Source organism: Schistocerca nitens, chromosome 7 (genome assembly GCF_023898315.1).
Source record: "Schistocerca nitens isolate TAMUIC-IGC-003100 chromosome 7, iqSchNite1.1, whole genome shotgun sequence".
In the NCBI taxonomy this organism is placed as follows: Eukaryota; Metazoa; Arthropoda; class Insecta; order Orthoptera; family Acrididae; genus Schistocerca; species Schistocerca nitens.
This window is the reverse complement of record NC_064620.1, coordinates 356,723,275-356,738,753: the sequence shown is the minus strand read 5'-3', so window position 1 is coordinate 356,738,753 and position 15,479 is coordinate 356,723,275. Positions and strand designations below refer to the sequence as shown.

The following is a 15,479-nucleotide window of genomic DNA, read 5'->3' as shown; positions in this document are numbered from 1 at the left end:
CTAAGAGAAAAGTGCTTGGATTAAAAAGAGCTTAAGCCAGGGATACAGTTTTTGACTCTACTGTTAAAATTGTATATCAAAGAAGCTATAATGAAATAACAGAAAGATCCAGAAATGGGATTAAAATTCAGGTGGACAGGGTGTGAGTGATAAGATTTACTGATGACGTTTTGTTATACTCTATGAAAGTGAGGAAGTATGAATGTAATAAAAATGTATTGAGTACAGAACGGGGACTGAAACCAAACCAAAGACAGACAAAAGTATTAAGAAACAGCAGAAATGATTTTAGCAACAAACTTAATATCAAAACTGGGGACCACATTCTAAATTTTATCACAGACTGTGGGAAAATTAGATAACAGGAGAATCAATGCATTTGAGATGTGGTGTTATCGAATGCTGCAGAAAATTAAGTGAATGGATAAGAGAAGAAATGAAGAGATTCTCCACTGACCGGGAAGTAAAGGAATACATGGAAACCCTTAACAAGAAGAAAGGATGTGCGTTAAGAAATCAGATAATAATTTGTATGAGCTAGAGGAAGCTCCATTGGCAGATTTTGGTGAGGAAGTAGAAACTGAAAAATATGCAACTAATAACTGAGAAGGTTGGGTTTTAAGTGCTACAATGAAATGTGAAGACTGACACAAGAGGAAATTGTGAGGGGCCACATGAAACCAATTATAAGACTGATAAAAAAAATTTATATCCCTGTGGGCACTTGGTGTTCAAGCATGGGACACCTGTCTTTACAGAACTTGGTAAATTTGTTGAAGAAAGCAGCTGCTCTTCTACCTTTCTTCATAATCCGTTGATGTTCTGATGAAATAAGTTAATGATACTGTTCAGTAATTTCTTACACAGTTTGTAGGAGTCATCCACCACTAAGTCTTTTTAAACAGCCTCGCCTGGATCCATCAGTAACCACAAAGATCCTGCTTTGTGTCGACTGTGGCCCCTCTATACTCTCTCCATGAAGCTCAGATAACCTTCCTGCACTCTGTTACTCAGACGTAGTCCATGTCTAAAGTACCTCCATCTCTAAATTGCAGCAACAGACACAGCTCTGATGTGAAACTTTGTTTTAGTCAGAACCAGTAACCAGCTCAGCTCAGTGTTTATTTAACTTACAGCCATTTTTACCTAAGACCAGTCAAGTCCTTTACCAGTGCCATACTTCCATGAGCAGCTTGTGCCCCTATTCCATACAAATACCCTAATGCTGTACTGTCCTTATCCAGACTATAACTTTCTCCAACTATTTTGATCATCTGAACCCATTTCATCAAAATTGCCTTATGTCCTGTGTCGCCTGACTAAGATGCACTGGCTTCATAAAACTTGTTGCCTGGTAACTTATATCTAATTTTTGCTGTAACAACTGGTCTACATCCTTCCCAAGGCTACTGCCTAAGACAGACACTTTTCTTGCTAGTTCCTGACCAGCTTGTTACATTTGTACCATTCTCTGCACTGTACTTAAGGCTACATATTTGCTATGCTGTCTTCTTGGCTGCATTAAATCAGGAATAAAACTAGTTTTCCTACTTGAACGTTGATGCATTTAACATAGTTTTTCTTTGGTCAAATCTGAGAGTTAAGGTAATCAGAATTTAAAAAATTAATTATTTCGTGTAAAGAAAACTTATGTTAAAGTGACACGTTCCACATCATTACAAAATGTCGTATTCATGATCTATGGAACAAGGATGTGTGTATGTAGTGATAAGAAAAGATTGGCAGTAATGGAAGGATTACTTTTCTGTTAACTCCTTACACATTTCAGATTCTATGTTCCAGCTTCTGATAAGAGATGGGTTATTTTTGTAATTTGTGTGCTTTTGGTTCAACCAACTCAAAGTTCATCCACAGCTAATGTCACTCAGGAAAAAGTGGGACATTTGTCTCTCAGTGGCTGTTGATATGTTACTGTATATAAAATTTCAGGAAAGAATTAACAAACATAAATGAAGGAAGGAAAAGTGGGAGGCTAATTTAAGATGTCTCTCTGTGATATTCTCTTGATACCAATTACAAAGTTTAGCTAGACTGAGTCATGTGGCAAATGTGTGTGAAACATTGCTGTCACATTCAGGACTAGTGTTAAAATCCTTATTCAGGCCTAGATTTTCTATAGTTTCTGAACATTGCTTAATATAAATATCAGGACAGTTCTTATGTAAAGGACACAGGTGATTTCCATGTCCTCCTTGCCCAATCCAAGCTTTGGGTCTGTCTCTAATGACCTTGTCATTGACAAACTATTAGACCATCATTTTCCTTTCCTTTTCAGCTCCAAACTTCATGACATCCTTGTCAAACTCTATAGTGTCATTTATCTCAACCATTCGAATGGTAAAACCTGTCATACGTACTCATCCTCAAAAAGCAACTCAAGGGCCATGAGCTGTAAAACTTAAAAGGCAAGGCTATCTATGAAACTACAGATGGTTGTCAGAGTTTCTATTTATTTATTACACTTTGCTTGTCACTTGACATTTTCATATCTTTTCACATCTCTCCAGCTTATTCCTCTTATCTCTCAAGAAGAAGGAACTTGTGGTCACAAAAGCTGGGATTACTGTTATTAAAGTTTTTATGGGTTTCTATTGGACGCAGTGGGAGCTGTGCCCCCTAAAGGTACAGACTGGCAAACCCTACTGTTTCTTAGTGGTTTAGATTAGACTTTACGAGTAGTAGTTAACACAATATTATTACAAGTCTAATATCAGTTTTTTCCATTCTATGTTTGTGGCTACTGTCACTTTAAAACAGACTGAAAAATAATTTTGTAAATGGTAATTCATATACATGAAAGTATAATCATTTATCTGCCTTGATTAATGACACACCTAATGTCCAATAAAATTTATTCACTACTATCAGTGCATGTTCCAGATAAATATGTGTATCTGTGGCAACTTTCAATTAATAAGGGCTTTATACTATGCTATTGTTTGTTGCTTTTATTACACTAATTCATGTCGTCACCGACTTCTCTTAGTTTTTCAAGAAACTTGTTTTTAGATCTTGCACAAGACCCAAGTGCATGAAGGACATTGCAGAGTTTGACAGTGTGTGGAACTAAAATAAGTAATGTCAAGTAAAACTATCATTACTTTAATATTTCATTAGCATATAAACACATGAATTAATTAGGTAATTTTTGTTTTGCAGACACTTATGTATTTGCGTCTTTTTGCCCACATTTTGGTGGGTTTCCTCATTGGGGCACTATACTATGACATTGGAAATGATGGTGCCAAGGTGCTCAGTAATTTGGGATTTCTCTTCTTCAACATGCTGTTTTTGATGTACACTTCCATGACAATCACCATTTTATCATGTAAGTGGTATTATTTGCAAATTTTGTATGATAGTATAGCTATTTGGAAACATAGTAATAATTTTTATTTATTTATTTTTGCAGTCCCCTTGGAAATGCCTGTCCTTATAAAGGAGAATTTCAACAGATGGTATTCATTAAGATCTTATTACTTTGCAATCACAATATCGGATATACCATTCCAGGTATGATTAAGTTTTGTTCAACATAAAAACACTTGCCACTCAGTGTATGTGTAAAAACATCTCATTTATATCTGTCACTTTATTTCAGGCCATTTTCTGCGTAATTTATGTGTCAATAGTATATTACATGACATCACAGCCTCCGCAAATGTGGCGGTATGCCATGTTCTTGGGAGCCTGTCTACTAATTTCATTTGTGGCTCAGAGTGTCGGTTTAGTTGTTGGTGCTGCAATGAATGTTCAGGTATGTACTAGGGAAATCTGACAAGTAAGTGCTTACTTGTAAGTAAACTACTGCAGCGAACACACAATTGTTTCACACTACAATAATTTATTTTATGGATATCTCAATAATAGCAAAATTGCAAAGACACATCTGTAACATTTATATCCCAGATGTTTCCAGATACTGAAAATCTGAATAGCAATTGTAGATTACGTTGATAAAGCCGAAGGACTGTCTAAATACTGGCTGCCAAAATGGGTAAAACTGGAGTATATCTTAGACAAGCACAATTTTTTAAAAATACATTTTAAAAGTTCTGGAAGAGAAATATTTAAAGTTTCTTCATCAGGAATTGGAGATAGACATAAAATATGAAGAAATCATGAATGTGCTGATGCTGAAGCAGGGCAGGAAAGGTGTTCAAAACCCTGGGTTGGGAGATACAAGAAAAGCAAAACCGTCAGAGACTGGAAAGCTTTCAGTTATTTGGAGTCTTCTGTTTCTCATCAACTTCTATTTCCAAAAATTCATTAATCTCAGCTGTCATTAGTGACATTTATTAAGTTTAATTTTTTGCCTGTGGCTTTGCCCACATACATGTATGTCATGTATTTTAATAACACACACACACACACACACACACACACACACACAGAGGCGCGCACACACATGCGACCACTATCTCTGGCTGGCGAGGCCAAACTGTGAGCAACAACACATGATAGGAAAAACAATCTGAGTGGTGGGAGTAAGGAGGAGGCTGGGGGCAAGGAAGAGGAGGGATAGCAGGGTAGGGGTGGAAGACGGTAACGTGCCGTGTGTGGTAGCATACAGGGACGAGATGGGGAAAGGATAGAGCAGCTAGGTGCAATCAGGAGGTTAGATGAAGGGTGTTTGGGAGGGGGTGGGGGTTGGCAAAAAGGGAGAAGAACAGAGAGTTATTAAAAGGTCTCCAAACCTTATGAAAATATATGATCTGAGACTTTACCAACAAAAATGTAATTTAAATTATTCTCAGCTCTTATGATGGGCTTAATTGCTGATTCTGAATGATTTTTTCGAATGAAACTTCCTGCTGCCATCAAGTGACAGTCACCTAAAGATGGCAGTAAGTCTTTCTGCAAAAAAAAAAAATTATGCAGAAGTAATGGTCCTAGCCATTAGAAGGTCCAAGAAAAATGTAAGCGTGTGAGAATAATATAGAAATTAGCCTCACTACTTTACAAGAGTGCCTTGCATAAAAATTCTGTAATAGGAGAAACAAGAATGTCAAAGCTGTCCCTTTTGTTGTGGTAACTGTCTTTTATTTCAGAGCTTGTATCTTTATTCTGCAGCAGTTGGGCTGAATGTTAACCTCCTATGTAATACTGCCAGTATAAATAGTTTTAATTTCTTCTGCAGGCAACAAATATGATATTACTAAAAAAAAAAAAAAAAAAACTACATACGCCTTAAGCAATGTTACCAATAAGTAATTTATATTCTTCAAAATTTTCAGAATGGCGTTTTCCTGGCTCCTGTCATGTCTGTTCCATTCCTGCTTTTCTCTGGATTCTTTGTAAGCTTTGATGCCATACCGATATATCTTCGATGGATAACTTATCTGAGCTACATTCGCTATGGATTTGAAGGCACAGCTCTTGCCACATATGCTTACAACAGAGAATTTCTGGAGTGCCACCAGGTAATATCAAATGTTTTTCATATGAAGTGCATACTAAATCACTGTTAAATATTACATTTATATCTACTTCGCTAATTCATTTTTGAATTAATAGCTCAGATATTAAGGAACTGTTTTTGAAGCAGTATTTTAATTTTGATATATTTATGAAAACTTGAATGCCATATTTTAGAATGTGTTAAAATGTGTCTTTTTTTCACAGATTTACTGTCATTTCAAGAATCCTGAAACCACTCTAGATGAGCTGGATATGCTGGAATCCAGCTTTACAGTTGATATTGTTGCACTGGTTGCCATATTCTTCGTACTGAGGATTGCTGCTTATATCTTCTTGCGGTGGAAGCTCATATCACAGCGGTGAATGACTCTTAGTCCTTCACTCACATAAATTCCTACCAGTTTCTGGTGAGGGGTTCTTCGAAGCTCTCATTTATCATCACAAGAACTATTAGATTTAGATCCTCGTGCTGTGGTGGATTCTGCTGTTATAGATTTATAAACTGTTCTCATAGTGTTAATTACTCAAGTAGCATGTGATATTTCAAAGTGGTCAAGTGCTGACTAGGCTCAGAAATCAGAAAATGTGTGTGACAGTTTGGAGTTACAAATTGTAATTGCAATATCAACTGACTGAAGTAATGTTCTGAGGTTCTTTGTTAATCTTTCAATTATACATTCCTTTCCAATGTTTGTGCTCAATACAATTCCTTGTGAAATTTTTTTTTTAAATTAATATACATCTGCTGTGGCTAAAATCCAGTGTGTAAAAATTTATCGTACTGCAGTAATAGACACGTCACATAAGTTAATAATTTATGCCAAATTCCTGTAAATATTCTTTCCTGTTTTCATTTTTAAGACAAAATCAAAATATTTTATTTCAATATTGACTGCAGCTTTAGTGAAAGACGAAAATATTACACATTCTCTAATGTTAATGACTTTGGTGTCTTATAAATATGATGTGTTAGATCGAGAAAAACACATTCATACCTGTCTTTTATCTCAAGTGCCTTACAATGTCTTGTGGAAGAATACTCAAGGAAAAATTTTAAACAGAAATGAAGCAGGTGAAAACATTTGTTAATTTTATATTTGTTTAATAAATAAAGAATAACTATTTATGTAATTTGTTTGAAATGAGTGCTTTGTCATGTTGCCATTATAGAATAAAAGTGTGCAGAGAGAGAGAGAGAGAGAGAGAGAGAGAGAGAGAGAGAGAGAGAGAGAGAGAGAGAGTGTGTGTGTTTTCCATTTATTCAATGCTGTGCAGCAAAAAAAAAAAAAAAAAAAAAAAAGACTTGAACTACAGTTAAACATAAAATTGTATACTGAAAATGATGTAAACAAGTAACAGCAGTTGGTTTCATGCAGGATATCCATAGCCTTCAGGAAATAAACTAGTTCAACACCAACTCCCTATCAATATGTTACTCTTTCCAAAACAGCTTGTGTTTTAATAGCCTCCTTTTCTTTCTCCACCATTTTATGCCTATCTTTGTTCCATATTTCCTTTTCTGTTCATGCAATCTTGGATTGTCCTGAATTGGTGGAGCCCCCGCCTTTGATACCTCAGTTGACCAATTGCATATCTGACAATTATCAAATAATCAAGTAGTCTGACACTTCAGAAAACTTCATCTATTTTTCTTGCTTCTTTCTTCTCAACAGTCTATATGAATACTGTTAAAGGAATTGAAGTAACACAACTCTGATTCTCACAGTACAGTAGTAACCAAGTTTGTTATTTAGATGCAAAACACATGAGACATAGTGCATAACAAATTTTTAAAAGAAGTGTCAGTTTTTTTCTTCTGTGTACACTGATAGCACAGTATAGCAAATGGACAGTGTGGTAGATACGAACTGAAATATTAGCACCGTTTATGAACATAAGACAAACAAAGCAAATAATTTTACAACTTCTACAAACCAAAGCGTTTGGTGGTTGGATTCCCAAATGGTGTAATGATTTTGTTCATGTGTTTAGCAATAACATATCATGTTCAAAAAATCCATCATGAAGGAGATCCTTCAGGTACATGGAAAGAGTAAAATTAAACACCAATTGACAGAAGCAACTGTTGCAGGTTATTTCTGCAAATTATGTTGACAACCAATTACAATTAGTGATGATTTATTCACACTATTAATTAGAGAACTTATTGTTAGATTATAAAACTACCTGACAGATTATAACTGTTGTGTGGGTCACAGGTTGATGGCTCTGAGCACTATGCGACTTAACTTCTGAGGTCATCAGTCGCCTAGAACTTAGAACTAATTAAACCTAACTAACATAAGGACATCACACTCATCCATGCCAGAGGCAGGATTCGAAACTGTGACCGTAGTGGTCGCTTGGTTCCAGACTGTAGCGCCTAGAACCGCACGGCCACTCCAGCCGGCCACAGGCTTGAACCTGGAAACTTGCCTTTCATGGACAATGATTTTATTGACTGAGCGATTCCAGATGTGATCCATGACTCACCCCCACATTTGTGTCTGCCAGTATTTATCTCCTTTTCTAAAGTCACAGAAGCTGTCCTACACACCTTGCTGGACCAGCAGTAGTGGAAGAAAGTATACCAAGGACAAATTGCTTGCACACAGATACTTTTTTTATAATGCATTATAAATGAGGTTGTTATATACACCCATTGAAAAGAAGTTGTAGGATTCTCAAAAATACGAACTCACCTGCTTTTTTCCCCCTCCTTGTACTTCATACTAAGCATTTATGGAACTTGCACAGAACACTTTAAGCTGTTAACATTAACGTTCATAGTGGTATTCTTACTTTATTTCTGAATATCTGGAGATTTCAGATTTGTTACCTGATGTCTGCTGGCAATCTGTTAGTCTGTTGCATCAGAACATGAAACTCCATTCTCAACCTTTGACAGAGATGAAAACTCTCCAAGGAAATAATTTTTATTTCTGCTATTGTGTTTGTAAATTACACAGACCATCACAAATTCACTCTCATTATTCACCACAAATATCATTATGGAGAAATGTATTGGTGTGCGAATGCAAAAATTTTGAGGTCCCCGAAAAGGCTTCTGGAAGACAGTTATTAACTTTGTATACTATTTATATGTCAACAAAATGAGAGAGATTTTTAAGTGCAAACCAGGCAAAACTGATCTTGTTATCCATATAATAGTGTCACCTCAGTTTGTGTAATCATCTACACGTCTTGTAATTTCACACAAAGAATTCTGTTTAATATGTGCATATTCTATAGTATGTCTTTTTAAGACTAAAAGTGTTTACTGTGAATCCGAGCACAGACAGAAGGTTGAAACTGTTGCAGAGAGCATGATTCCATAACTCTTGGATGGTATTGAGGCACCTACTCTGTGATCGCCAGTGTGTGTGTGTGTGGGGTGGTAGGTAACTGGTGAGACAAAGTACAGGAGATATATTTCTGAAGAAGGTGTGGTTAATTTCTGTCTGTGAAGGTCTCAGTGAGACACTCATCATATATGGAGGAGGACTGCCTATCACTGCAGATGCAACAACTAAAGGTGACTAGACTCTATGAAAGGGGCTTCTTGGAGTGGAATGGGTGGCAGCTGTAAAAATAGAGGTATTGCTGGGGGTTGGTAAGCTTGATGTGGATGGATGTACTGATGCTGATGGTGCTGGACTACAAGAGCAGAAAGTATCTCTGTGAGTGTGCAGTATCCAGCCACAATGAGTATCATGGGCGGTTGGATTCAAGGAATTCAGGTAGCATGTGGAAAGTAGGAGTCCAAGGAGTGGTGGGGTAATGAGGGAGATGGAGACAAGTAAGAGATTCTTGGATGGATGTAGGGATTTGAGATCATACTGGATTTTTGTAAAGGGGTCACATAGCAGGGCTTATAGGTGTATGCATCTAATGGTTGGTGGAGCTCCTCAACCATCTAATCCATGTGGTTCATAACTGTAGTGGTGGAACATTTATCAGCAGTAGTATTCTAAGTTTTTTAGGTGGCAGATTGTGGTTGTTTCTGCAAATATGCGGTTGATTTCCATGTTACAGGATGTGGGAAATGATGGTGAAGGAAGTTTTGAGGTTAGGAAGTTCTGTAAAGTTATTAGGCAATGATCGGGGTGGATCACACTTAGATGGAGGGGTAAAGTAAGGCAGGCTTCAATAGTGGTTTTGGGTTGAGTCAGATCATATGGTTGATGGCAAAAAGTGTTTCCACTATAAGGACCAGTGGAGGACAGCATGACCACATTTGGAAGTGGGGCAAAAGGTGCCTTTGGAAAGGACTGATTCTTCTGTGAGACTGAGGCTCTTGGAGGAGAAGTTTATAACTGTGGTGTAGGCCTGTTTAAGCTCTGGGTTATACAGGGGGTGGCAGGAAGGAGTTTGTAAGGGTGTGGCAGATGTAGTAGTTCTGCAAGGATGGGTTTGGAGACTATGAGGGTATCTGGAGTGGGGGAGGGACTTGATAGAGGCTCTTATAGAGGTGATGGGTAGTGGTAGTCTAAAGTGGGAGTATGAGGCAAGTATATTGGACACTGTATAAACAATACACAACGTGTATCCACAGGACATGTGGCCTGTAATTGAAAAAAGGTCATGATGTTCACTCCACTGGTAAAAGATTTTGGACTAGCCCCCAGTCATATCTCCATGACGGGACTGCCAAGTGGGAGGTAACCACGAGAAAAAGATTGAACAACAAACAAAAGGATAACATTATATGATTTGTGGTATGGAATATTAGAAGTATGAAGTGGTAGGGAAACTAGAAAATATGGAAAAGGAAATGCTAAGGGTTAATCTACGTATAGTGTGGGTCAGTGAAGTGAAATGGAAAGAAGACAAGAATTTCTGCTAGATGAGTATAGGGTAATTACAATATCAAAACTGTACAATGGGAGTAGGATTCGTTATAAGCAGGAAGGGAGGACAGAGAGTGAATTACTGTGAACAGTTCAGTGACAGGGCTGTTCTCATCAGAATCGACAGCAAACCAAAACCAACAATGGTAATTCAGTATAAATGGCAACACTGAAAGCCAAAGATGAGGAGACAGAGAACGTATCAGGAGGATATTAAACAGGTAATTCAGTATGTAAAGGGATGTGAAAATCTAATAGTCATGGGGGACTGGAATGCGGTTCTAGGGGAAGGAGTAGAAAGAGGGGTTACAGGAAAATATGGGCTTGATACTGGGAATGAAAGAGGAGAAAGGCTAATTGAGTTCTGCAACAAATTTCAGCTAGTAATAGTGAATATTCTGCTCAAGAATCACACGATGAAGAGATGCTTGGAAAAGGCCAGGGGGTAAGGGAAGATTCCAATTACATTACATCACTGTCAGGCAGAGATTATGAAATCAGATACTGCATTGTACGGTGTACCCAAGTGCAGATACAAACTCACATCACAATGTAGTAGTGATGAAGAGTAGGCTGAAGTTTAAGAGACTAGTAAGGAAGAATCATTGCACAAAGGAAAGGGATACGAAGGCACTAAGGAATGAAGAGATATGCTTTAAGTTTTCTGAGGCTGTAGATGCTGCGATAATGAATAGCTCAGTGGGCAGTTCAGTTGAAAAGGAATGGACATCTCTAAAAAGGGCAAGTTGGAAAGAAGAAAATAGACACAGAAAAGGTAACTGCAAAGAAACCATGGGTAACAGAGGAAATACTTCAGTTGAACGATGAAAGTAGGAAGTAGAAAAATGTTCAGGGAAATCAGGAATACAGAAACACACATAATTTAGGAATGAAATAAATAGGAAGTGCAGGAAAGTTATGGTGAAGTAACTGCATGAAAAATGTGAAGAAATGGAAAAAGAAATGATTGTGGAAAGGTTTGACTCAGCAACTAGAAAAATCACAACAATCTTTAGTGAAATTGAAAGCAAGGATGGTAACATTAAGAGTGCAATGAAAATTCAAATGTTAACTGCACTGGAGAGAGTGGATAGATGGATAGAGTATATTGAAGGCTTTTATGAGGGGGAAGACTTGCTTGACGATGAGATAGAAGAAGAAACAGGAGTCGATGTAGAACAGATAGGGGCTCCAGTATCAGAATCATAATTTAAAAGAGCTCGGGAAGACTTAAAATCAAACAAGGCAGAAGGGATAAATAACATTCCATCAGCATTTCTAAAATCATTGGGGGGAAGTGTCAACAAAATGACTATAACATTAGTGTGTGCAATGTATACCATCTGACTTTCAGAAAAACATCACCCACACAATACATGAGACTGGAAGAGCCAGCAAGTGTGAGAATTGTCACACAGTCAGAATAACAACTCACGCATCCAAGCTGCTGACAAGGATAATATACAGAAGAATAGAAAAGAAAACTGAGCATGTATTATGTGACAATCAGTTTGGTTAGGAAAGGTAAAGCTGCAAGAGGGGCAATTCTGACACTGTGGTTAATAAAAGAAGCAAGGCTAAAGAAAAATCAAGACAGGTTGATAGGATTTGTTGACTTGGAAAAAGCATTCAACAATATCAAATGGTGCAAGGTGTTCAAAATTCTGAGAAAATTGGGGTAGAAAAAGGGCAATTGTTGGACACATGAATAAGTAGTTATCAGTTGTGTCAGCTTTTCTATCAAATGAAAGCTTCACATCCATTTCATCAAATCTTATAAGAGAAAACTGACACATGAAAACTTCAGAATTAAATTTTCACCACAGAAAAGCTGATTCATCACTGAATCATAAGAAAATAAGTACAGTTGAAGTATGCCATACTTGAAAACATCATTATAGAATAAGCAGAAAACATTACTGGCTTTGAGAAAAGGAGTAGACAGAGTGTTTAATGCAAGCAGGGAATTTAACCATCAGCAATGCCAAAAGATAACTCTACCTATCTCTAGATCAGGATCCAGTGCTTGGAAAAAATATTTTCAAGCCAACAGCTGAAAAACAGATGTCACACTAAGATAAGGAAGCTCCAAAAGACCAAAAAAATTCTTATGTGGGAATAAAGGAAATTAATGGCCCAATCTATTGAACAGACAAAGATATTTCACTGTTCTCACTGACAACCAAGCAATTTTGAGGCATTGGAAAGAAAACTTGAACTCATTAACTAGTGGTATTAATCGACCACAATATTGTTGCACCTAAGAGTGAGGACACTCCAGTGGGCTTGTTGTGAGCCAGAGTGTAATGAGGGTTGATGATATATGCGTAAGTGACCTGAAAGCATTGACAGTGTGACATGTTTTTCTTAGACACCACTGTATTTGTTTACTGTAACATTACCAGGTGTTCCCGGTAACAGCCAAACCAATAATATTGTGGTTGGGTAGTATCTCCTTTGAAGCGGAAGATTTATGTTTACATGTACCACAACACCCTTCACTTCTTTCATGACTCTTAAACTACATGTTTGCATGGTTATGTTGTGTTCTGTGAAAATTTCTGTCACACAACTTGATTATACCAACAGTAACAAAACAAATTGTCAGGTGTAGGAGTCACCTTAAATGATGCCCCAAAAAACACTGAAATGATAAAAAGGTAACTAGACACTGTACACCCTTTTTAACGGAAAACTGTGAAGGAATAAAAGTTTCACACTGTATCATTAATATACTCAGTAACTTAGAAACATGATTCCATCTAAAATGGCTGACTCACAAAATTTAAAGAACACCTTTGGTACAATTCAGAACCAAACAGTCAAAATAACAGGAAAATAAAATAATTCATAAGAATAAGGATGTAGCAGGAGTGGAATCTGTCATATTTCTAGGACTAAACTACTCATTAAAACTAAAGTGATCATTAAAAATGCAGCATCAGCAATGTTAGCAAATAAGAATATTTTACTTGTTGCAAATATACAGCAGAGAGAGAAGAACACTTGATTAACTTTGTAGGTGATTTGAGGCTTACAGAACGCAAAATTTTGCTTGTAGAACTGCCACCTCAAGTAGCAACAATGGCTGTAAGCTGATTGGGCAACCAGTTGAAATGAACTCTGATGACAGATACAGTTCTACATTTGCACCTACATCTCCATGGATACTCCGCAAGCCACTATATGGTGTGTATGGTAGAGGGAATCCTGTACCACTACTTGTCATTTCCTTTCTTGTCCCTCTCACAAATAGAGAAAGGGAAAGATGACTGTCCATATGCCTCTGTATGAGCCCAACTTTCTTGTAACTTACCTTCGCGGTCCTTACATGCAGGTATGTTATTCCATGCTGTTTCAGCTCTATGGCAGGTTCAACAACCATTAGAGGCTGGCAAATGGTGCTGTGCTTGTGGGTCAGCAACCTATGACCAGATGTTCACAATGGGTGAGAGATCTGAAGAATGTGCTGGATAAGATAACAGTCAAGCAGACAGTGTAACTAGGTATGTTAGGACAGCACGGGTAGCATGTGATCTTGCATTATCTTCTTGAAATATAGCATCATGACGAGATCACAGATAGGGTACAACCACTGGCCTTGACACATCAGGAACGAAACAGCTGCAAATTACCAGCTACACAAATCAGAGGCACCCTATACCACCATGCCAGGTGCTGTGCCAATATGATGATGACAAATGCAGTCTGGATACATTAGCACTGATTGGAGCCTCCCACACACAGATGCTAATCGAGATGATGTACATAAAACTTGGAGCGCCTGAAAAGATCAAGTGGTGCCACTCCACTGCCCAGTGTTGTTGGCTGCACCACTGTTGGCACACATCTCTCTGCTGCTAGGTAAAGAGAGGATGCAACAATGTTTGCTGTGCTCTTTGTGGTGCTTCAGACATTATTGCATCCATACTGATACTCTGTCTTGCTATAAACAAGTCCATTTCCTAACTCAAGATATGTTACACAGCTGTGTGAGCCTGCATAGTCAGGTGAACAATATGTCTGTTCTATATGGCACTAGTTGTGTGGGACTGTTGAGATCGTGTACAGTATTGAGTATGGGCCTCCCATACCTATCAACACCATATTTGAATGACTGTTGTGCAGTCTTGAGCGTCCCATGTAGCAATATTACAGAACAATAAACCATAGTCTCAGTAGGCCACAGCCATTCCATTGTTGAATTCCAAGTACTGGTACACAATTTCTTCTTTTTACATGAGGCACAACAAGATAACCTCAGAAACAATATTCAAATGTGATTTCTGTATGACAAACCTTTTGTGCAATTTTTCCCTACATCCATAACATAGAGGTGTTACTCCTATGTACTTTGCGCAGATGTATTGAAATGCTAATCATTTATTAATGTAAGTATTGGCACACTTCATGCCAAATTAACATTTGTTGCATGCTGCCGTCTGCGTGTTTTCATGGCTAGCAGTGTGTATAAGAATTTAATGTGAAATATGTTTACTGAGTACCTCTCAGGTAAATTATGTAACTTTGTCTTTACAATACAAATGGAGATGTGGAAAATTGCATATCACACTTACTTAGAATCAATAATAAGGTATACTAAGTGTACTGAAGCACAAGAAACAGTCATTAAGAACTTGTATGCCACACATTTATGAGAATTGTGTCATCCATTGCGTAAAATCATGGAATTTTAACAATCTCCTGCCTACATAGGTATCTCATAATCATCATTATTCACAAAAAATTACAATTATAAATGAAAAATAATCCTGATCATCCATATTGTTGAGTCCTGCCCACTCATCAAATATGGGGGTGCCTAGGAAACCTGCTTTCTCGGATCACTAGACAACAATTCAAGCAAATCATATTAATAATTTTTTTATAGGAAAATAAATGACAATACTTAACTTAGAGAATTTACAATGGTGTGTCCCAAGCATTGGGAAACAGACAAAATAAGAAAATCTCTTCAGTAATCACAACTCCTAATGCAAGTGAAACAATACAGTACTAAGTTGCTGCTGTAGAGCTCGTAGAATGGCTGGTCTTCAACTGGGCTGTGGCCAGGCAGAGCAGCGCTTATGTTCTCTTCGCCTAGAGGCCGCTGCTGTCTCGGTGTCGTCCTAGAGATGGGTCGGTCAGTGTACTATTGGCTGACATCTTCTTCACAGCCCTCTCTGC

General features: G+C 37.5%; 1 protein-coding gene across 2 annotated transcripts in view; it reads left to right on the top strand.

Moving 5' to 3' along the window:
* Window positions 1-6,632, top strand: part of LOC126195321 (ATP-binding cassette subfamily G member 4-like) — a 334,509-nt gene extending 327,877 nt beyond the window's left edge. For both annotated transcript variants that reach the window (XM_049933889.1, XM_049933888.1), the window contains 5 exons: window positions 3,181-3,349; window positions 3,434-3,534; window positions 3,623-3,778; window positions 5,259-5,444; window positions 5,647-6,632. In XM_049933889.1, coding sequence (XP_049789846.1) covers window positions 3,181-3,349; window positions 3,434-3,534; window positions 3,623-3,778; window positions 5,259-5,444; window positions 5,647-5,805 — 771 coding nt within the window. In that variant the 3' untranslated portion in view covers window positions 5,806-6,632. The remainder of the gene's footprint in view (window positions 1-3,180; window positions 3,350-3,433; window positions 3,535-3,622; window positions 3,779-5,258; window positions 5,445-5,646) is intronic.
* The last annotated feature ends 8,847 nt before the right edge of the window (window positions 6,633-15,479 follow it).